The 22381-nt window shown below is 36.2% G+C and overlaps 1 protein-coding gene across 12 annotated transcripts in view; it reads right to left on the minus strand.

The window, feature by feature from the left end:
* PLEKHA5 (pleckstrin homology domain containing A5) overlaps positions 1–22381 on the minus strand; it is a 178108-nt gene that overhangs the window by 143085 nt on the left and 12642 nt on the right. Inside the window, exon 1 of one of the 12 annotated variants that reach the window (XM_013947655.2) lies at positions 18427–18477. The exons of the other annotated variants lie outside the window; for them this stretch is intronic. Within the exon in view, the coding sequence (XP_013803109.1) occupies positions 18427–18434 (8 nt within the window). The 5' untranslated portion in view covers positions 18435–18477. Of the gene's footprint in view, positions 1–18426; positions 18478–22381 lie in introns of those variants that run through there. 12 annotated transcript variants of the gene reach the window in all.

Below are 22381 nucleotides of genomic sequence, written 5' to 3' on the forward strand. Positions count from 1 at the left end.
TAATGATGCAAAATATTGCATGCTGCCAACGATCTGACAATCTAACCCTTATTGAAAGGGATTTTTAAGGTGTAACCAGGACTGCAAGATAACAAACAAACAAAAAAAAAAAAGGAAAGAAAACTAATTTTAAAAGATTTTTTGTTGTTGTAAAAGTCACCAAAAAACTATAGGAGAATGACCAAGTTTATTATTTCCTGTAATTCCATAAGAAACCTTGATAACAAGTACTCTTTGGTACAGTTGAGAATGCCAGTGACCATCTTGACTATGGACAATTTGTGAAAGTTCTTTTTGATGTGGCTTTAAGTTAAAAATGCTCTTCCACTTGCCCCCAAGGTGCAGTTTGATTCAGATGCCAACTTCAGTATTTTGGTCTCATTTATAAACTACTTTTTGACAGACAGAAGGCTTTAAGACATTCTTTTGAAGGTAGATGGAAAGATAAATTGGCTGTTAGCCACATTTATAACATAATGTGCATAATGCAGGCTATCAGGCAGTCTTAAAAATGCCAGAATTTTAAAATATATTTTTAGCACTTGAAGTTACTGCAGAAGCAAAAATCATATCCTTAAGATTTTTCAGAAGGAAAAGCTACAGACACTTCAGTACTTTCACATGTAAAAGCTACTACCCTTAAAAGTTGATAAGGATCTGCAACTAATTAGTCAAGATGTCAGGCGATCTCAAAGTCATAAAATACAAATGAACAAGAATACTGCATATATTGTGCATCTGCTTGATGGCTCTTAAGATATTTCTATTTTCCTTTTTTAGGGATACTTGGAAAAAATGGAAATATTGGGCTACTTGAGGCTATGAAGAGACCTCTCCCACCATTCCTCCCCTTCTCCCCATACACACTTCTTCTGCAGTATGTCTGGAGCTTTAGAAACTGATACAACTCAGAGATGCCTCCTGGCAAATCAAAACTCAACACTGGTTAAAAGTAGCTCCCCACCTCACCTCAATGCTAGAAGTTTCCACTCCTGCAGCAGGGGAGGCAGAATCATAGGTCAGAATAATTTAGACTGGAACGGACCTTTGGAAGTCATTTAGACCAATGCCCCACTCAAAGCAGGGCCAACTTGAATCAGGTTGCTCAGAGCCTTGTCCATTTGAGCCATTCCCCAGTTGATGGAGGTTCAACCACCTCTCTGAGCAACCTGCCCATCGTAATATTTTTTTCTTAATATCTAATCAGATTTTCCCCTGCTGCAACTTGTGTTTGTTCATCTTCATCCTATCACTGCACTGTGTAGTGAAGAACAGATATATGCCTTCCTTTATTGCTTTTCCAAAAAGAATGACATAAAAAAATCCTTGGTAAGAAGATTCATATGCAGGGGAGGTCCAGCATGAACTGCTGAAGTCCACCTGAAATCTCATTAAGGGACCAGGTCAGCTTCTTTTATGTTCACATTTCCAATCTCTATCCCCCAACAGTAGTTCTTTATATTCATTTGTGTAATGCTTCAGCTAGTGTAGTCCATTTTCCCCGTATTCAGATTAAATACAAACTGAAACCGTATGTGGTCTTCTGAAGTAAGTATCTCCTGCCTTAAACTCTTTCTCACCCAAAAGACTGACTTAAAGTAGTTCTGAACTACCTAACACTTTTGATAGCTATTCAACTTCATTATTTAGGAAGTTCAAATGTTATTTCATCAGTACTGATAGGTAAGTGGTTTCTAATCACTTCAAGTAAAATAGTTTAAGAACCCAATTAAATGTGGACAGTGTACTGTGCATAGAGAGGCCTGTCTGATACCAGCCCAAACATTAAAACAGGCTGCAAAGTTGTACAAGTTTTATACATATCAAACCATGCTGTATGCATGCATGTAGTTTTATAACACTATGAACTATTAAGGAGCTGTATGATTTTGAAGACCTGCCATTCCCAAACCTTTCCTTTCTCCTCCCTCACTCCCCCAAATAAATACCCTTCTAAATAGAACAAACGAAGACTGGAATTCTTCATGATTGTTCTGGCATTTTGGGCAGCTTCTAATTGGCCTGGATACATCCAGACCTTTAGAAGACTGAAGCAGACTGACGCATACAAGCTGCTGTTTGTAGTATGTGCTGGAAGCGAAAGCATTGCATCACTCATGCTAGTAATAACATAAGAGTCTATCTACAGAGCACAAACTGACAAGACTTTTTAAAAAAAAAAAAAAAAGAAAAAGAAAAACGCATGTCTTTCAAGAGTCATCATATTCTTGTTTGAAACACCCCCACAAAAAGCCCAAAATCTCAAGGTCTTTTAAGTTGAATAGCTTTTATAAGCACTATCTAAGCACTATCTTGAGTCACACTCTTTCCTTCTGTACTTTTTTTTTTTTTTTTTAAAGGCTAGTGAGTTCTCATGTTATACATTCCATTTAACTTCATTTCTCTGATGGGTACCACTGTGGAAAATGGGTACCATTTCCCATGTTAAAAATCAAAACACACTTGCATTTAAGAAACTGCTTCCTGTAATCAAAAAAAATCTTTCCTAGTATCTTCTTCCAAAAGAGATTAATGTCCCTGAACAGAATTTGCTGAAATATTTTTCTCTGCAGAATTGCAAATCCCAGCTATGTAAAGTCTGTTTACAAAGCAGTATAATTTTTGCTCATTCCTTCTTTCACACCAGAATAATGCATTATTTCCTCAGGAAGCAAAGAGGGGACACCATCATTAGTTTACCTAATCCCAAATGATTTTTTTTTTTTTTTTTTTTTTTTTAAAAAGAGCTTTGCAGCAGTCATCAGGTACTTGCCCAGGGGCCTAAAACAAGTTTTTCCTGTTGACCACACCAAACAAAGTTCATAGCTTAGCAAGGAAGAACACACTCCTATTAAGTAGTGGCATACAAAAAGGATGTTTACTTTTTCCTTCTGTGCTAGTTCTTGTCCATCTATAGATTGAGTTAAGATAATTCACTGCCAAGAGTCCTCCACCCCAGCATTACTCCTGTTTTAAGTGAGAAGTGAAACAAAATAGTGAAAAGCTTAAGAGACACTCACTGAAACAAAGTAACACAGACAGCAAAGCTAGTATTTTACTACCATTACCTATTTGACTACACATAGCTATCCACTTGAAAGACTAGGTCCTAAATTAGCTGTTGTAAATTGCTGTAAACTATAAATTCATCACCTGCACCTCCACCTAAGAAAGCTATGATCACTTGTACAAGGAGTTGTGCAACATGCTAATAAAAACAAATCTCACTTTAACCCTCACGGTCAACACAGCTTCATCACTTAATTCAGAATAGCTGCAATATTGTTGGACTTCCAGCAACACACGTAACATTGCTGAGGAGTGCTCTCCACTGCCTGAGTGAGTGAGTGCAAGTGAAATGGATCGCACCAAATGAACTGACTATTTCCCTTGCGCCCAGAGACTAGGTTTTTACTAGTTGATCATATACTAAAAAAGAGAACTATGGGAGCTGTAGGAGAAGTTTCAGAACTACTTGCTGCTATTTCATGATGTCAAATCAGACACTGAAGTTTTGTACACAGGATGGATAATATTTTATAGCTGTTTTTGAAAAACATTGGGTATACTTGTTCTTACTTTGGAAAACAGGTTAAGCATCCAGACTCACCTTTCAGGCTATTAAAATAGAAAAAAGTATTAAAATCAAAATAAAGAGAGGAAAGTATTAGAAGATAACTCTGCAACTCAAAAAATAGATGCTTCCACAAATCACTACAGCAGGCATAGTAACAGGGGTCCTAGTCTCCCACAGATGAAAACAAGCACATATTTCTTTATGGTTTGAGGCATACTGTCCTGACATGTTGTGTCTTATGAGGGAAAAGGTGAGGGCTACAGCTTAATATTTGAGTCATTTTAACAAGATGCTCATATTGTGTTTCTCTTCTGCTTCCATTGGCCGAAATCCAACTCCCCAAAGATGACAATCTATGCCTTAAATTCTCAAATTCATCTTCTTCAGATTTCTGAACTACTGTCCTGGCACTTCCTGCCCTCCTAAGCAACCAAGCTGCAAAGCGAAAAATAAATTCTAAGTAAACAAAGGCAAAATAAGGCATTCAAAACTGGAACCTACCTTTGGAGGGCAGGGAGCACTCCTGCCAGGTAGGCAGGCACATAATCTCATTGGAAAAGCTCAGTGCTCAAAGTTATGTGCTGGGCCCATCAAGCCTCACCACTAGCCATGTATCCATCCTTTGCAACCTTTATGTATTTTATTTGTTGTTCCTTTCCCCTACTAAACTCCTGTAGTCAGGAGGACAACAACACATTTCAACAACACAACAAAAAACCCACCCACATGTACACTGACTTTACTTCAAAAAATCCTGTCAAAGAAATTAGCAGAGTTAGATAAAAGATAAAAGCCTTTCATATAAAGTTAGAGTACTGCAATCATGACTACACTTCATTCAGTTTCTAAAAGAAACAGGTTTGATCAAGTGAAAAAGTTGCAGGCTTAACTGGTAAGGGCTTCTCAATATCCTGTTCCATAGGATGAGATTCCTATAGTACTTCCAATTCTCTTATGAATAGTTTGACATGTCCATATAAAATGATTACAGCAAAAAGAATCATCCCAACACCTTTTTGCTCATGGGAGGGCCAGCAAAAGAAGAGCAAGGAAGAGGGAATTCATTTATTCCGCCACTATTCAGAACAGCTACTGCTACCACAGTAAAGGCATCTGGATTTGCTTGCACTGAAATGTCAAACTTTAGTTTAGGCACTCCTAAAAGTGACTTGAAGTTTCCTCATGTCTATTGAGAATTGCACTACTTTTTCCATGTATGCCTCTGACTTTGTGTTAAAAGCACAGTGGAAAGCTCTAACAGTGATTGAGCTGGAAATAGCAGCACACAGCAGAGGACTGTGCAGTATTGCAGCTTGGGTCTGGAACTGGTACTGATGTATGCCAGAGCTTTAAAAAACACCAACATGTCCTCTTCAGGGTACAGAGAATCCACACAAAAAGGACAGCTTGACTCAGTAGTGGATTCTCTAACATCTAGAGGAATGAATTTTTGAAGCTTTCCATAATGTATCTCCCATATAGATCCTTTTACCTGTTACCTATTTCACTTGTAGAAAGAGTCATTAGATGAGAATTAAAAATGCACATCTGTACTCCTCTCCATGGTCACATTTGCCTCCTATTTATAATATTTTAGCCTGGCCTTCCTTTGGCTGATACTCAAGACTGAAGATAACACCACGTAAGTCAACAGTTCTTTAGTTCAAGTCCTTTAGTAACAGTCTCAAGTGCATTCAAGCTGACTCAGCTGACCTCTTCCAGGTGAGAACAGCTATAAGACAAAATAAGGCCTTATGTATACTGGAGGGATGAAAGTGTGAGAAGGAGAACGGGAAGGGAGAAGAACCAGACAAAGCTGCAAGATGGCAGCTGTACCTACACCAGTGCGTTTTCTCCCACCGAGGCCAAACTTTGTTTTTGTACAAAGTGACCTGCATTTGCTACTGGGAAGTTCCACTAACTCAAGCTGTAGTCTGGAGAATGAGTACTGTCCAATCGACTCAAAAAAAATAATAATAAAAAAAATTGAACCGAGTTACAAGTCAGTCTGTACATCGAAGGGACCACAATCCATGACTTTCTCCACTAATTTATGTCAAGAAAAACAAACCTACAAATTAACATTAAGAAACTAACCTAATGGCATAACAAAGCAGTAGTTACTAAGAGATGGGCAAAATGGAAAAACAGAATTCACCCAAATAAATGCATGTTAATTAGCTTATATAAGAAGATTCTCTTCAATAAGCAAAAAAGAGTCTATCAATATGTACATTTTTCCACAAAATTCCATGCTCCTCTTTTCTCATTTTAGGCTTCCCCCCCCCCAATCACAAAGAACTGCTTAATCTTTAAACAATATTTGAAATATAAATTAAGCTACGTTTAACTGTAACAAACACTTGCAACAACTTCAGACAACCAAAAAAATTCAGGTAATACAAGTTGCAACAACAGGATCTCCAAATTTAATGAAGTTCTGACTCTTTCTACTCTACTTGCAGGTAATGTTTACAGCTATACTACATAAATAAAAGCTAAAGAAAACCACTTAAAATAAGATCGTACTGTTTTGCAGCCTCCTTACAGGTCAGTACAAATGTTTGAGGAAAATGCATCTAAAGAGCAAAAGGGAAAAAATAAGCACCTCTGCATCACATCAATATATAGTATACAATTGTTACTGAAGGATATGTTTAGTACCTAACACCTTATACACCTGAGACTTCATAATGTATGGTATGTTCAAATGCATTGTGTCAACAGATAATCAACTCAAGCAACAGATAGATAATGGTAGCTTATATCTGCGCTATTACCACATACTTGGAGCACTACTCTTGTTTATCGCTGTTTAATGTAACTTATTTTGTGTATATTTTAGTGTTGAGACTCCCGCACAAACAGAAATCTCACAAACCCAGCTGTATAGTTAGCTACGTAAGTTTAAAAAAATACAGTGCAATTCATCATGCCTCCACTCTGCCTTTTGTGTTTATAGAATAGAATAGCGTAAAATTTCAGAGGCTATGTAGCATGTAGCAAGTTGGAAAGAGTCTAGATTTATAACTGTAAGCAAACACTCCACTATGGTTGCTTTAAAAAGCTTCTCAATAAAGCCTAAACCAATGTTTTTTTCATAACATCCAGAAAAGATATTGCGCTCAATCCTCCTTAGCTCCATTTTAAATGATTTAATAACAAATGCTTCACGGACACACATGCCAATATAAAAGCAAGAAAACAGATAGAAAGCGTAAAAAATTCAAATAAACCATGAATTTCAACTTTTGACTTGTTCTTCTATCCATCTACCTGAAAAAAACAACACCAAACTGGGAAATATATTGTCATTGTCCACAATATTGAGAGTGTTTAAAAAGTGATAAAGAATGTTCTGACCATTCACTTCTCTCAGGTACCAACTTAAGTGTCAATAGACCCTAAGCAGAAATGAGGCAACCGTCCATCTGTTCAGTGGCTTCACCGTCTGTCTGCACCTTGAGATGCACAACAAAGCTTCCTGAAGAAGGTAAGCACACACAGAAGGCAAGACACGATCAGGCTGCCTCTGTATACTTATTCCTCAGCTGTCAGTGTCACCGTATGAGACCAGGACAAATGTTCTAGACAGGTCTGGGTCTTAGAAAGAGACAGTCTTGATTGTGTGGATTTTTCCTGCCAAGGTTTTTAAGTCCAAAGTTTTAAATTCCAAATTCAACATAGTATGAAGACAGCTTTTATTAATAGTTACGGTAGCACTTAAAAAGCTTCCAATCAAACTTTATACAAACTAATAGGGAGTAGAAATAATCCTTGTTATCAAAAAGTGAATCTATGAACACATACAGAAACACTAAATACACTACAAAAACATATGAAAAGTACTGCAAGTGTCCCCTCCTCAATACACCTGACTCAAGACAGGTTGCTGCTTTGTGTCATTTCATTAACTTTCATTAACTGTCAACTAACTATTATTCATTAACTTTTCATCATATCCCCTCAGATACAAGAGAGATTTCTCTCCCAAAACACATTTAAAATATCCTCTAACATCATGAAGAAATTCAATACTGCAAGCAAACCAATTGAATTGACAGCTTTTCAGCTGGAGCATGGGGATGGCGCTTGCTGGCTCCTCTACGCGTTCTCCCTTTCCAAACCCCATCACTTCATCCTGCTCAAGTTTTAGCCAGCCAGCTCTCGCGCAAGCTTCAGCTCCCTGCGGGCACACCCAGACTAGACTTCAAATTCTACATTCAAAATCTGGTTTTGTTTTTCAGCTCAGGGAGACTAAACTGAAAATTCATCTGTCCTTGGTATGAGGATCCATGAAGGTGCCCAGCTTGCTTGGGGACTGAACAAATTGTACAATTTCACAGACATTTGTAACTCTTTGTAAGCTATGACTGTATTGACAAATGCAAAAGCAGCAAGAGACCAATTTACATTCAAAACATACCTAGTATCATGCACGTTTCCAAGATATCCGAGTATCTTTCACTATGTAGCTACATTTTACTACCGCTCTTAGAATACCGTCTTCAGCGCTTCAGCTAAAAGCTGGCAAGGACAGGAAGACTCCATTGAGCTCCTCCAGTATTATGTAGACAGTTTCTCAAATAATTGCTTTTTGCATTCTCCATTTCTGTGGGCAGGAGGCTGCCTAAAAACAGTCTTATTGTTACTGTAACCACTTTTGGCACCTATCTACCATACTGTTGCAATATTACAAAATACAACTACTCCACTGGTTTTTGTGCAAACTGATAGGATTCAATGCTGGCTGGTTCAAGCTCGTCCTTCCTTCCGTATCAGGATATGCAACCATGTCACCATACCATTTGTGAGGTGGAAAGCACAGAGGTTTCTTTCTTATGGAAGATCCACTCTTTCATTCAGAATCACAGAATAACTTAGGATGGGCAGGATCTCTGGAGGTCACCTAGCCCAACCCCAAGCTCCAAGCAGGGCCAACTTCAACCCGAGTTCAGGTTACTTAAAGCCTTGTGCAGTCAAGTTTTTGAAAACCTCCAAGGACAGAGATTCCACAACCTCCCTGGGCAAGAACTAGGATGAGATAAATGATAGATTGTGCACTTTACTTTTCAAGTATGCTTACATCATCCTATCATCAAGAGCTGGCAAAAGCCCCTAACATTTCTAACAAAATGGTGGTGCTATGCCAGACATCACTGAAAGGCAGCAGCAGCTACCTACTTCATATAATTTAATTTCTGCACTGCAAGCTTGTTTTTGACAATATTTTTCAAAGTAGAATCATTTCCTTAGATCATCTTGCCACAACTGACAAAATAACTCCTAATATTCAATCAGACACCCTTTCCAGGCATACAGGCAAACATTTTTAACTTTATGCTACAAAAACAGGTAGAGCAAATATGACATATGTTCTCCTCAAAAATCAATACAGACATCAAGTCACCTGTGGAGAACCACTAACATTTACAGACAAGTCAGATAAAATAAAGGAAGAGAACCACTTACTTATCAATGTGATAAGTGACTCACAGTCCTGAAGCGAACAGTTTTTTGTTTGAGTGAATTTTACTAATGAGCACAAAAATACACTAAGGACTCAAATTCCTTAAGGAATTTGTAGCAAAAGATAAACATTCCCTTTACCCTTATATTTGCTGCTTTTTTTCCCCTTTTCTTTCTACCTTCATTGCCTGTTTTAGCACAGAAATATTAATAATGATAACTCAATTCTTTTCTGGTTTTGCTGGAACTTTTAGAGATCTCAAACATGAATATTTTATTTAAACATACTTCCACCTTTTCTCAGAGCTATTTCTAATAAATTGTTGTTTTAAAAAAAATTGTTAATTCAGAGAGCAAAAAGTCTGTTCCCTTTCAGTTGGCTCAGCACTCATTTTATGTCAATGTCTGTAGTCCTCTAGCTGTCAACTACAAGTCCAAAAGAGGACCTGAATTTTTAGCATAAAAAACAGCAGAAAAACATATACATCAAGCCTTGTTACACAGGTATATGCATATGCATGCACATGATATTCAGGAAAAAAATCATAACGGGGAAGCAGCATTTTTTTCCCCCCTCCCTGAAGTCACTTAAAATTTTCAATTGATAGACTTGCAACTGCAAGGGTAATCAAAGTACAAGGATAAGATTTTAAATTCATGTCAATTATAGTTACCAAAGATCTCTCGCCACACAGTGGTAGACCAAAGGAGTTAATTCCACTATTCTATCAAATTCCTTTTAATACAATTACATTTTAACTAGATTCAGCTACAATTTCAGCTGTATACTACAGCATTCTGTTTCAAATTTATGTGAACAAATACTGCAAGCTGCTTAATGCAATAAATAGAATTATCAATTTTGGTGGAGGCTAAAGTTTCTGCTGATTTTGGAGACAGCCATAACAGCCATACTTTAAAGAATATTTTCTATCTTGGAACTGCATGCAAAAAATGCTACAGTGATGATTAAAACAACCCACCCCTTTTAGGCAACATCAAACTGGATAAAAGCCCTTTATTTCATGATGGACTCTACACTAGAAATAGCACCTGCTTATTGATTTAGCTAATTAAAGTAGTAATTAAGTATAAATAAAAACAAGAGTGAGTTACAGGGAAACAATGAGTTGTCATTACTTAAGTACACAAATAAAAATATTGCATAAGAACTATGACCAAATCTACATAGTGAATTTTTCCCCATACAGCAGTACCATGCAGCATGTTATTTACTGAGGAATATTTCAGTATTAACAAACTCTCTTAAGAGATAGATGGAGCTACACCAATATAAAAGATTTCTCTCTAAATAGCTTATACTCTCTGAAGAACTGGTATTTGCAGAAGTGTTCCTTGAAAGAATGATACAGGTCCAGTTAATTCACAGATATGACTGAAAATTATTTCTACAACTGACAAATTTTCAGTTTGATTTAACATGCCCTATGACTGCATGATTGATAAAGGCATCCTAAGAGAGAGGAAGAAACTACATGAATAAAAGAAAAGGAAGGACTCTGGGGGACTGATCATTTCCAGACAGTTTCAGATCAATTTAAGCTAAGATGTACCTCTACTAGGAAAGTGTTCCAAAATAGGTACACCAAGCAAATTCTCTCTCCTTGGAGTGCATCATTAACTTTGGACTCAGTACATCTGCATCCATCCTATAAAATCCCTTGACCACAGTTATGAAATTAAGAATAACTGATTATATAGATGCTTCACTTATGAGAAAGAATGAACAAAGCATGTAATAATTGTTTCATACAGCCCTCCCATTCTCTCAATAACAGTTATGATTAATAAACACTAACTCCCACTAAAAATTCTGTGCATAATCAGAGAATTCTGTAACAGGATTCATTTGGTTTTTGTTCTGTTTACATACATTGTCAGCACCTAAAAAGCTGCCTGAATTCACCGTTGATTCAAGCCCACTCAAAAGGTATACACGAAACATAACAGCAGAGAGCAACCGCAATTGTGGAAGCCTTTGACAACTTTTAAGATAGTTCTTCACATTATTTCCTGTATTCCAGTTCCTTTGTCTATTACAAAAAGAGTTACACAAGGAATAAGTATTAACATTTCTTGTAGAGAATGAAGATGAGAAACAAATGTAGCTGCACCCCAATAATTTATGATTTTTTATGTGGAAGTGCCATCACATGGCTTAAAATGTAGGCATAAGTAATTATAAGAGCTAATTAGCCTGTAAAGAAAACAGAGCCTATTCTTATATGTAAATATTTTTCAAGTGTTCTTGGTTTAGAAAGAAGAATTCTGAACTAATTCCACAGAAAGATGTATTCTCTCTAAAGTGAAACCATTTTCCATTTAGACTTACTTTTGGCTTATGTTTTGCTCTCGGCATCCTGGCTTAGAAAGCTGAAGACAATGCCAAGACACTAGTTGCTGACCTCTCTGCCAAACAGTTGTTCTACTGTTTTTCAGAACTTAAACTGACATCTTTTGGGGGTAAAGTAGTAGTCACAAAACAGTCAAAATAAAAGAGCCTGAAGAACTTGCCGTGCTTTCCCAATTTTATCAACAATGTTGGAAATTCACTCAGTTATTCCTGAGTTTATTATTTTCTTATTTCTCTCTTCAGAAAATGATAGATCATGCAAAAAGGTGATGAAATGCCTTTAAAAGCTTGGTTGCATTCTTGTTAGGATTCAATTTAGGTAGTGTTGGTTGAATGCTATAAAACCTAATTCCTGGTGATGAATAGCTTAAATGAACATGCCTGATTTATGAATTATCATTTCCAGTATTCTTGTTACTCAGTTCTCTTATATACCTAGTTTACTAGACAAAATAAGAACTTGAGTTTCTAGTAATATTACATACTGATTCCTAAACTTGTTCCTCCCAACGCAAATGAGAAATAACTAAGTGTAAATAAATTCTAGCCCAGGAATCCAAACAGTGTTACATTAAGCAGCTTTTACTAGCTAAGTTCTCTTCATAGCATTGAAAGCTATTTTAAGATATTCCAGAGGTACGCCCAGCAAATCTAGAATCAGGAACTGATTCCTATCCATTGAAGATAGTTTACATGTCTGTTCCAACAAATACTAGTCTAACAGCAAAAAACACATTTGTGTCATCCAGGAAATCCATATTTCCACTCTTCAAAGTAACTGAAAAGGAACAACAACACAGGCCTTCTCTTTTCTTTCATAATGAAAGATAATACTGATTCCAGAAAGCAAACCCTGCATACTTAGGCCTTTCTAATAGAGAGTTCTTGTACTCCAAAGCCTTTTGGAGTCTTGGGCATACAAATTACAGTGATGTAATATTAGTAATAGTCAGGAAAGTCACTGTCTTTTAGACTTTATGAAAACTAATCACTTTGCAATGCAAAATTCTGACATCTGCTATGGACTGTCTGCAGGGAAACAAAATTATTTTCAGAGTTGATCAATACTGAGATTGTGTGGAAAAAAAAAAAACAGCCTTCATTCAAGCTTCCTGCTCCATGTAATTCCTACAGTTTCTCTAATTAAAACAAAATCTATAATTTTGGAGAAAAAAGTTGTATGAATGATGATTAAAGCTCTATTATATTTATATACCACTTGCTATATTTCCAAAGAATTTGCTTCTTGAGAGAATAATATGAAAGGATAGCTGTTTCCTAATCCAAGTACTGTGATTTAGAGTTGATGAGAATCATTCTTCAAATGTGCACGTGCTTGGATAGAACAGTCAGGTCTTTTGGGAAGAAAAGGAGTACGGAAGAGAATATAAGTTTTTATTTTTCCAAAGAAATAATCAGTCCATCCATTAGACTGTTGAATATACTTCACTGTACCTGTTCCCCTAGTTTATATCACCTAAATTCGTCTCTAACCATCTCCAAAAAGATCTAGGATTTCCGAAAGCAGGTACAAGTTTAACAGTTCAATCCCATTTACAATCTGAAAAACAATTCAGCTTTAGAGTCTCCTTGCCAGGTACCATCTCACTTTTCTTAAAAGTGTTTCTTGTAAAGAGCTCATTAACTCAGTTACATGAATTCAAATGAATAGTCAACCAGCAGGCAGTATCTAAAGATCTTGTAAATTCTATGTTCCTCTCGTAACATCTCTGTGTGCAGTAACACTTAAGTAGATCAATAACATTTTCATGTTTACATAGTTTATTTTCATAACAAATTAACACCAACACATTACTATAGGGAGAGTATTAAGTATTTCCATAAAGAAGTGTTTTGTGCACATGCAGTGTCTATCAAAGCTTTAGTGATAATATACCAGTTACAGATACCCTGTGAGACCATTGCTAAGAACCTGCATGACCATTCATACTTATATGGGTAATTAACACAACATTCCTCTGATTTACTACTATTAAATGAATACTTAATGATTAGTGTTTTCTTAAGTACTCAAGAGCAGCTGAACTAGGTCAGTTAAAAGTCCATATAACCCAGTGCCTGTTTCTCAGCAGCGAGCAGTAGCAGGCACCCTGGAGAGACTGTAAGGATAGGAAAGGCACACAGTGATACGAGCTTGAACCCCTCCCCAGCCTCCAGGAAGGTTAGCGTAGGAAATCATGAGCCTCAGACACAGGATATTAATGAAAGAGGTGACTGCATATTACTCTTCTGCAAATGCAAACTTACAATCCACAACATACCAAGCTGCACTTTCTACATGTTTTCACAGTTAGTTTCCTTAACTATATATTGTATCTAGTGCCAACTCTTGTTTTGGAATTCCTACTGCTAGCGCTTGTGCTGAAATATAGAGCAAACAACTGTTCCCTACTTGCCTCCTTTCTGCCATTTATAATCTTACAGACCTATCATACTCTCCACCTCAGTCCTCAGCACGGTATTTTAGGCATTCTTCAAATGAAGAGCTTCCATATCTTTGATCATCCTTGTTAAACTTTTTGGTATCTTCTCTAGTTCTACTATATCCTTTTCCTGTTGATTCGGTACTATTTCATCATTAAATTATGCTTTTATTTCAAGCCATGCTTAACTGGAACAACATGATTTCAGATGTTAAGCCTTTACAGTGGCATGACTTTTTCAACTGGAGTCTAATTTTAAGAAGTCTGTTATTGCTATACCGTGGATCAAGGCCACAACTTCCATTTTTTTTCCTAAATGATACTGGTAAGACATACTGTGAATATCAATAAGAGATTGTATTTTCTTGTATCCTGAGGGCAAGCAATTCTGTCACTTTATAAGTCTAATATCATAAAGATGTCAATTAAGTTTTATAAAGTAGTATTGCCTTTCAAATAAGAGAACTTGTTAAAAATAGAGCTAGAAATCCTTGTATGAAAAGGTCGATCAAAAGCAGTGGCATAATGACAAAAAAGCCCTAAAAATCAAAAGGAAATATCTCCTCTTTATATTCCAATTGAAGTGTTCTGAACAAACACCTTCCTGAAGGGCTTAGAAATCTTTTAGCACTGCCAGAAGATTGGGGCAAGTGGTAATTATTGTACAGAAACAAGGGTCGTTTCCACTTAACAAACTAACATTGCATATGTTTGGACAGCACTGGTCATATACTGGAGAGCAACAAAAAGGTGGGTATGTATAGATGCTCCATTTCCTCTTCCCTGCCATTACAGTAGGAACACTGAGTGTTTCTTGGTAAGTTAATTCTTTCTGGAAAGACTAATAGTTAAAGACAACAAACTGATATAGCTGTATGGACATTTTTTTTCTTTTTAAACACATACAGAGCTTCCTTGCTGAAATTTTAATAATATTCATTCTATGAACAGACATTTGCCTTAAGTTTACTTTAACAAAAGGGAAATAAAAGATTCAATTAAGATATTGGCTCAGAGAAGGGGGGAAAAAAAACAAACAATAAAACTTTAAGCAGCTTTGTGGAAACACATCACTAAAATTGTAGGACCCTGGCTCCTTAGACTGAAGTGATAAAATAGCATAGGAAATAAAATAAAATAGGGAAATGGAGGGAGAAACAAGCACCAAATACAGAAGAAAAAAATCCTTCACTAAAATGAGTTGTCTACAGAATGTCATTACAAACCCTATCATAATTTTTTTTTTTTTTTTAAATGGTGAGCTACTTACACAGGGTAAGCAGGAAAATATTTTAATGGGCTTTGATCTTATATCTCTTCACCTCTTAATCTTTAATCTCTTTTTGTAGTATAAATATCTCCTACAAGTAGATGATCAGGTTAACTTCAAGATAGATAAGAAAAAAATTATTCAAAAAGGAGAGTTGAAGAATGTAAAATATTTAACAGGAACCACATCACCTGTCTCAAAACCAGTAATAAAGATATACAAACTTTTGAAGAACTCGTATTATTCAGTTCCATCCACTGTCCAGATAGGTCCTATCTTGAAGACATCTTTCTCCTTTAAATCCAAGAAACCAGTAATTGTATGTAAATCCCTGTCCCAACTTCATATAGAGTATTAATCATTCTCTCCTCAGCTGCTGGGACTATAAGCCAATCCTATTTCCAAGTATTTGCAGAAGTACAAAGCAATCTTCCTTGTAGATTTTTTTTTTTATTATTTTTATGAGAAGTATTTATTTTAAAGAAATGTGTCCTTTCAGAAGGATGCTCCCTCTCCTTGAGGGAGCTATTGAGTAATATCACTCAATAGATTGTTTACAGTTGCTGATGTGCATCAGCTAATATCCAGATACCATAATCTTTTGGGGACTTCCAACTCCTCAGCTAAGTCATTTTTTTCCCCCAATTACTAACCTAGCCATTACTACACCAACAAGTGCATCACAACAGCATAAAGCAGTAACTCTGGAAGATGATCAGAGCCAATTACTGAAAACAAAATTGCAGCTTCAAAAGATTCACAGACAGTATTTATATACTTTGCTATATTACAACTTAAATTAAAGTATAGCTTGCAGACTAATAATGGTTTAGTATCACTTCTGGTGGCCCAAAGAACTACTAGAATGGAATAAATAAAAAATAAATATGAGAGAGAGAAAGAGAGAGCACATGCGCGAGCAAGCATGCAAGCAGATGCAAGAGAGCACATGCACACTGAACATATACAAAAATAGCTCATAGAGCAATACTAGCAGAGAAGCCCAAAACAAACATTTCCATACAATATTCTGTACAGTATAGAACATGGTCTAAAGAAGCATGAAAGCTAAACTTCTTTCAAAAGAAGAAGAGATGAAAACAGTGGTTTTGGATGCGAATTAAAAAATAAAGTACTTAAAGTCAAAACCCAAGTTATAAAAAGGCATTAAAAAATTGGATTCCCCTCCTTCCCTTTTTCTTTCGAGTCCTAAGCATCTGTCATTATACGAAATTAAGTCAACAAACTTTTTTTGTTTGTTTTGCTTTTACCATTTCAGTACCTAACCTGGAATGCAACCAATGAAATAGGACAATTTATCTCTAAAAATCTAAGACCAGAGAGTTTAGTGGCCCTTCATTATGTTTTCCTTACAAGTATCCTTTGCAGAAAAGTTCACATTTCAGTTTAGAACAATAATTAGTGCTTGTGGGGAAAAAAGCAAAATGATTTTTTTCCACAGCAATATAATTTCCTGTAACTTTAATTTTTACATGATGATACACTAGTAATTGCTCAGATGAAAAATATTTTACTATCTACACTGCGATCAGGATTTGAAACAATTAGCTGCTTTCAGTGTAATCTCCCTCCCCACTTAAAGAATGTTACTCATTTGTTCTTAAAAAACTGTATAAGAAAAAGAATTTTCCCCATAAACTCTATTTATTTTTAAAGACACTAATCATTTCCTCTAACTTTGGATTAAGTTATTAAAAATGACAAAAAACAAACACACGCAACTTGTAGCTGCATGTGGAGTACACGTGTTGACTTGCCCCCAACCTTTTCTGGATATTGCAGTAGATCTCTTTTTCAGAACTCCGCAGAATTTGCCTTCACCAACTACAAAACATAGCATTTAAGCTACTTAAAGCATACTAAAATAAATTACATTAAAATCAAGGAGAGGTACAGTTGAGCTTCTTATGCACAGATATAAGGGCTGACAGTAATTTGCAGAGAGGCGATACTACGAAGGCTATACTCCAACATCTAAAGTCAAACCCAGGTCACATTTAATGGACATGTTGTTCAGATGCGGGGGAAACTAGTTGCATTGTATTTAGACCTCTCAAGTTGTCCTTCCTTCTTTCTTCAGCAATAGTAAGAAACAGTGTTTTGACAGGCATGTAGTTGCACAACAGACAGTAAACCCAACCAAATTTTTCATAGTGTAAGGGAGAGCAGTTCTGCATCATTTCCAGCTAAAATGAGAAATTAATTGCCTCAGCCCTTTTTTGAAGTTAGAATATTGGTCTTTTTCAGAAGATTCTTTTGAAGTACATAATGAATTGTCTTCATGAGGTGTGATGACTAAACAAATAGTTTCCTTTGCATTATTATATCTTATGGAAACAAAACTACATTCCCCTGTAGACTTCTTAGCCAACAGTACTGGATAGTTCCCAAAATAAATACTGGCGTTACAGAATTAGACTAAAAAAGTGCCAGTGCAATGAGTTGAACAGACATAATGTCATTCACTCAGGCAGTTCAGGAGCCAAAACAGAGTCGATCCATATGGTGTAATTATGCAGGTATTAGCATTTACAACATTCAGTCCTTATTCTCTGGCTTTAAGGCCCCAGAAATTCAATTGGTGTTGCAAAGCACTGTGAAAAACTGAAGCAAACAAGCCTCACAAGTTCTACATAGCTAGTCACATCCCAGACTTTGTAATCCCACAGATGAAATTCCCATCATTATCAAACGGAAATTAGAAATGACTACTGGATCACTTCAAAAACAACAACAAGCACTCTTTTGATTTAGCTAATGAAAATAACTCAATTTTGTTAAGAGAAAGCACAGAACTGGTAGATGAGCTGCTGTTGCCATTTCACAGTCAACCTCTGAATTTTTACTTTCAGAGTTGTCCTCTCTCTAAAAATAAAAGGGACAAACAACTGTACTGTAAGATGGCACGTAAAGTTGATCTCCAAATAAATTCAAGGACATTAAAAAAAATCCTGTTCAATGGCACAAAACTACATCTTAATAAAACTGTTCCCAAGAAATGTTCCATATCCACTAAGAAAATCAAAGCTTAGCATTCAACAATCAAATATTTCTTCAGCTGAATATCATGAAAGCCTCCCACACAAAACCACAGATGTGTTGGTAAAACATGACAGTACTTTTGTAATGTTCCTGGTAAAGCAGTTTGTACTTCTCTAATGACCACAACACTATATCTTTTCCCAAAAAGAAAACAGCTTCCCTATAAAGCAAGCAAAAATTCCTCAACTGTAAGTCATAATTTTATGTTGAGTTTTCACAGTAACATTACCATGACATCTGAAGAGACCTGGAGTTGCAATAGAGAATGAATCGCTGTTGTCGTGGCCTGGCCAGCAGAATGCATCACAGAACAATCCAATCCTTCACTTGCCCATTAACACTGTACAGAGCACCCAGAGTCTCTGTACATGTCGATTCATCAGTTGGATGGATTCCTTTGCCAAAACTGATGGGAGACCACCTGTGAGAGACAACAGTTCAAAAGACATAGATGCCTAACCTAGGTTAATCTAGTGACAGCACTACAAGGCAAAAAGCTTAAGTTCAATTGTTAATCTATACTTTCTCTCCTTGTAAAACCAGGAAAAGTGCTGCATGAAGTCCTTCGTAGCATGCAGATGCAAGTAATTCAAACTACCATATAGCCAGTTAAGGAGCATCCCTGATCTAAAGGAAATACATAGCACAGATCCCCCTCAAAAGGATGACTAACAGACTGAAATGGAAAGGTTTGTATGAAATACAGGAAAAAGTTAACAGAGCAAAGGCCAATTGCTTGTTTGTAAACAGGTAAGTTTATTAGTTCTCTCTCCCCACCAGTCCTTTTTGGGGAGAAAGGGAGGAAAGAAGGTAAGGAGGAACCTGAAAGAGCAGATGGGTTGAAGATTTTATTCACTACCAAAAGTATATTAGTTCAATGCTTAAATATCACCTCTGTTTTAGATATGTTGCAGGTAAGAATGTGTGCACATACATCAGTCTCTGTGGGTTACAACTTTTAAAAAAGTAAAGTAATCCATCAGTAGAGTGAGAGTTTTTAAACACATCTACTAATTACTATGATTAGAGAGAGCTGTCCCTAGTGCTCATTCTCTTTAGCTTTTAGTCTAGGGGAAAAAAAGTAAGCTTAATTAAAGTAACAAAAAAAAAATTTGGAAAGCATGCCACATCAAAGTCTTGACTTTTCAATATTCAGTATCGTATCATGAGCAAGCCCTAATTTTGACTAAACAGCAAAAGATCCTGGAGGGCTCATTTCAGGCTGCAGGCATTTGATACGGAATTGACCTCACAGTATTTACATTCCCCTTAGGAAAATCTGGCATGCTGTCAGAATTGGGGAAGACCATGTCTAACCCTGCTCGAGCTACCAGTGCTGGAAGCAAGCAGAATAATGGTGAAAAGAGTGGGGTGAATGAGAAGGGCACATGTATAAAAATAAAAAAAGGGTAAGGAAGGATAGAAGGAGAAGAAAAAAAATTAGGAGACAAGACTTGGAGACATTTGTTTTTTCTGCTAGAAGTAAGTCCCTAATTTTCCAAATTAGTAGTGTGCACAGTCTTTTAAACTACTAAAGAGCAAAATTATTTCAATTCAAATTAAGGAAAACAAACAAACAACAAAAAAAGACTTGGAATATTTATGCTTGTTCAGAAGAAATTAACAGCTGCCCACTACAGCTTTGTCTGCATTGCATCCAAGTTCCTGGTGTGGTCGTCCTACTTATATTAAATCCGGACAGGAAGTAAAAAAACAAACAAACAAAAAAAACACACAAGAACAACCCCCCACACACACCTATAAAGTCTGCTTTCTACCATTCCCACTGCAGTTGTAAGATATACCTGTCAAATTCATCCATTAAATCAACTCCCAGTGCATTCACCCCCCATTCATTATAAGCCCTCAGTTAGGTCCCTACTTCTGCAAAGACATTAGATACGAATACAAGAGCCAGACAGCAAATTCAAGCCAATATTTTCCGAAAAGTGCTTATTCCATCTTCAAACAAGTGAAAAATTATGTTTGTTCTTTACAGATTCACACTACCGGCTATACAATCTCCTGTATAGTTTCACCAGGCCTTGTATATAAGAGATGCAGGTTCTGAATCAGCTCCAGATTCTTTTCTCTACCTCATTGAAAAACTCAATAAAAACCTTAAGTTACCATATTGTATTTGAAAACCATATTTCCCAATTGTACAAGGTAATTTTTAAACAAATAAAGTAACAAAATTATTGAAATTGAATTATTCTTGTGAAAATTAACGCTGATTAAAATACATGCCTAAAATGACAACACCTTAAGCCTTCATTGAGTGCTCTTCTGCCTGCTTTAATGTTTACCAAATCCCATCTCAAAGCCAAAAGGGGGGGGGGGGTCTTAATTAATGAATGAGGATTGCAAAATACCCTGTCTCTCTCTTTTTTAAAAAACAGAACATAAATAATTCCAACTCCTCAACCAGTTGCAATCTCTCAGGTAGCCCAAGTTCAAATCACTTCAGGGCTCTGAAACACAACAAACCCCACCTGCAAGCTAATAGGACATTACTGCTTACATCAACAGAAATTTCTTACCTCTGTCTCACCTCACTTCACATAGTTCTTTCCCACCATCAAAAAAAGAAAAATTTTCACTTAACTTATATATTAGAGCTCAAAAATGTTTTGAAGCAGCAGGAACCCAAATAAAAGATTATAATGAAGAGAATAAAGCACTGGCATGTGAATTGACTGCTGAATTTGATAGGACTTTTTGTTGTTTTAAACCACAAAGTGAAAAATCAGAAGCAACAGAAATCCTGAATTTCTTGTTAGACAGGTTTGGCACTCTCACCTGAAGTTTAACAAAAGCCACAATAGAGTGAGCTCTATAATGAAGTCAATTACAAAATCTCTTCAGTGTTACACTTAGGATCTATTCTCAATACAAGAATAAACAGCACTTCAGGAAAAGGTTTGGCTTTTTCTAGAAATCTTTTTATATTTTAGAAGTGAAGCAAAATGGAATGTTCCATGTAGGAAATTTGGGGTAAAGGGTGGGTAAAAAAAAGGCATGAAAAACAGTAACGTGTTCTTCCTGTGAACTATTAAAACCACTACTGGCAATGAGAGGGCCAAAAGGATATCTTTTCATTTCATTTATATTTAAACAGAAGCCACTTCACCCAGACTACTGGGTATCACCCAAATAATTCCAAGACTTTGTATTTTATGCTGTTTACCGTGTACTTCGTATCGTACTCAGCTAGATTATTAAGCAGATTTAGTTTTTTTGTTGTTTATCTGCTTTTCAGAAGGAGATTTTTTTAAACATTGTGGCAAACACCCTAGGGAAAGTTTTAACCTGGGAGAGTTTTTAGTTTAGTTTCTAGAAGTAATCTCCATTTAGAAATTGAATTAGCAGACAGACAAGAATGGCAGAAGAAATACAAGGCTTAGACTGATAATAAAAATCGGTCCACCTATTCCAACAGTGTTAAAACGATTCTCACTGCTCCCTTCTAGTCTCATTTCTACACTACTTCAAGGCAAATTTTATTAAATAGACTTGCCAACTGTAGTACTGTCAGTTCATTTTTATCTGAAGTTGAGAGCAAGGAGGGACAGAAGAAGGAGAGAGAATGTATGGCAGGTATCAGAAAATATTTTTGTTTCAAGGCTCAGCAGCATTGTGTAGTTACTTGTATACAGAGAAAAGAAGAAACCCTAAGTCCGTATTTTTGTACTGACTACAAACTACTAACTCAAAAGACTGATATCTGTATTAAAACAGATAGAAACTCTCAGATTTCACCCATCATTCCTTAACAAACAAGTCTTAAGTAGGAAGAAAATGTGGAAATGCCTCAGTGACAAAAATCCTTGGCAAGAAAAAAGAGAGGACAGTATTAAAGTCTGAGGAAAGTACCAGTCCTTCACACTTCAGCATGCACTTGTGCAGCTCATGGTGAACAAGCTTTGCTCATGGTTGCAGCCATTACACATACCTAATATGTAAGACATTCCTCTTAAGTTTTATAGCAGTAGATTGTCCCTACAAACGTTTTGGCACCAAATATACTTGTTTGTGGAAGTCTTGTGCCATCTTACTCAAAATTATTACAGAACAATTCTAAAAACTATCTCCTACCTGATCAAGGATGAGCATTTGACGCATAAGCCAATATTTTTTTTGTTGGCCAAATTAAACATCTAAGATATCTTTAATATAGTGAT

The sequence above is a fragment of the Apteryx mantelli genome, chromosome 1, assembly GCF_036417845.1.
Source record: "Apteryx mantelli isolate bAptMan1 chromosome 1, bAptMan1.hap1, whole genome shotgun sequence".
Taxonomy (NCBI): domain Eukaryota; kingdom Metazoa; phylum Chordata; class Aves; order Apterygiformes; family Apterygidae; genus Apteryx; species Apteryx mantelli.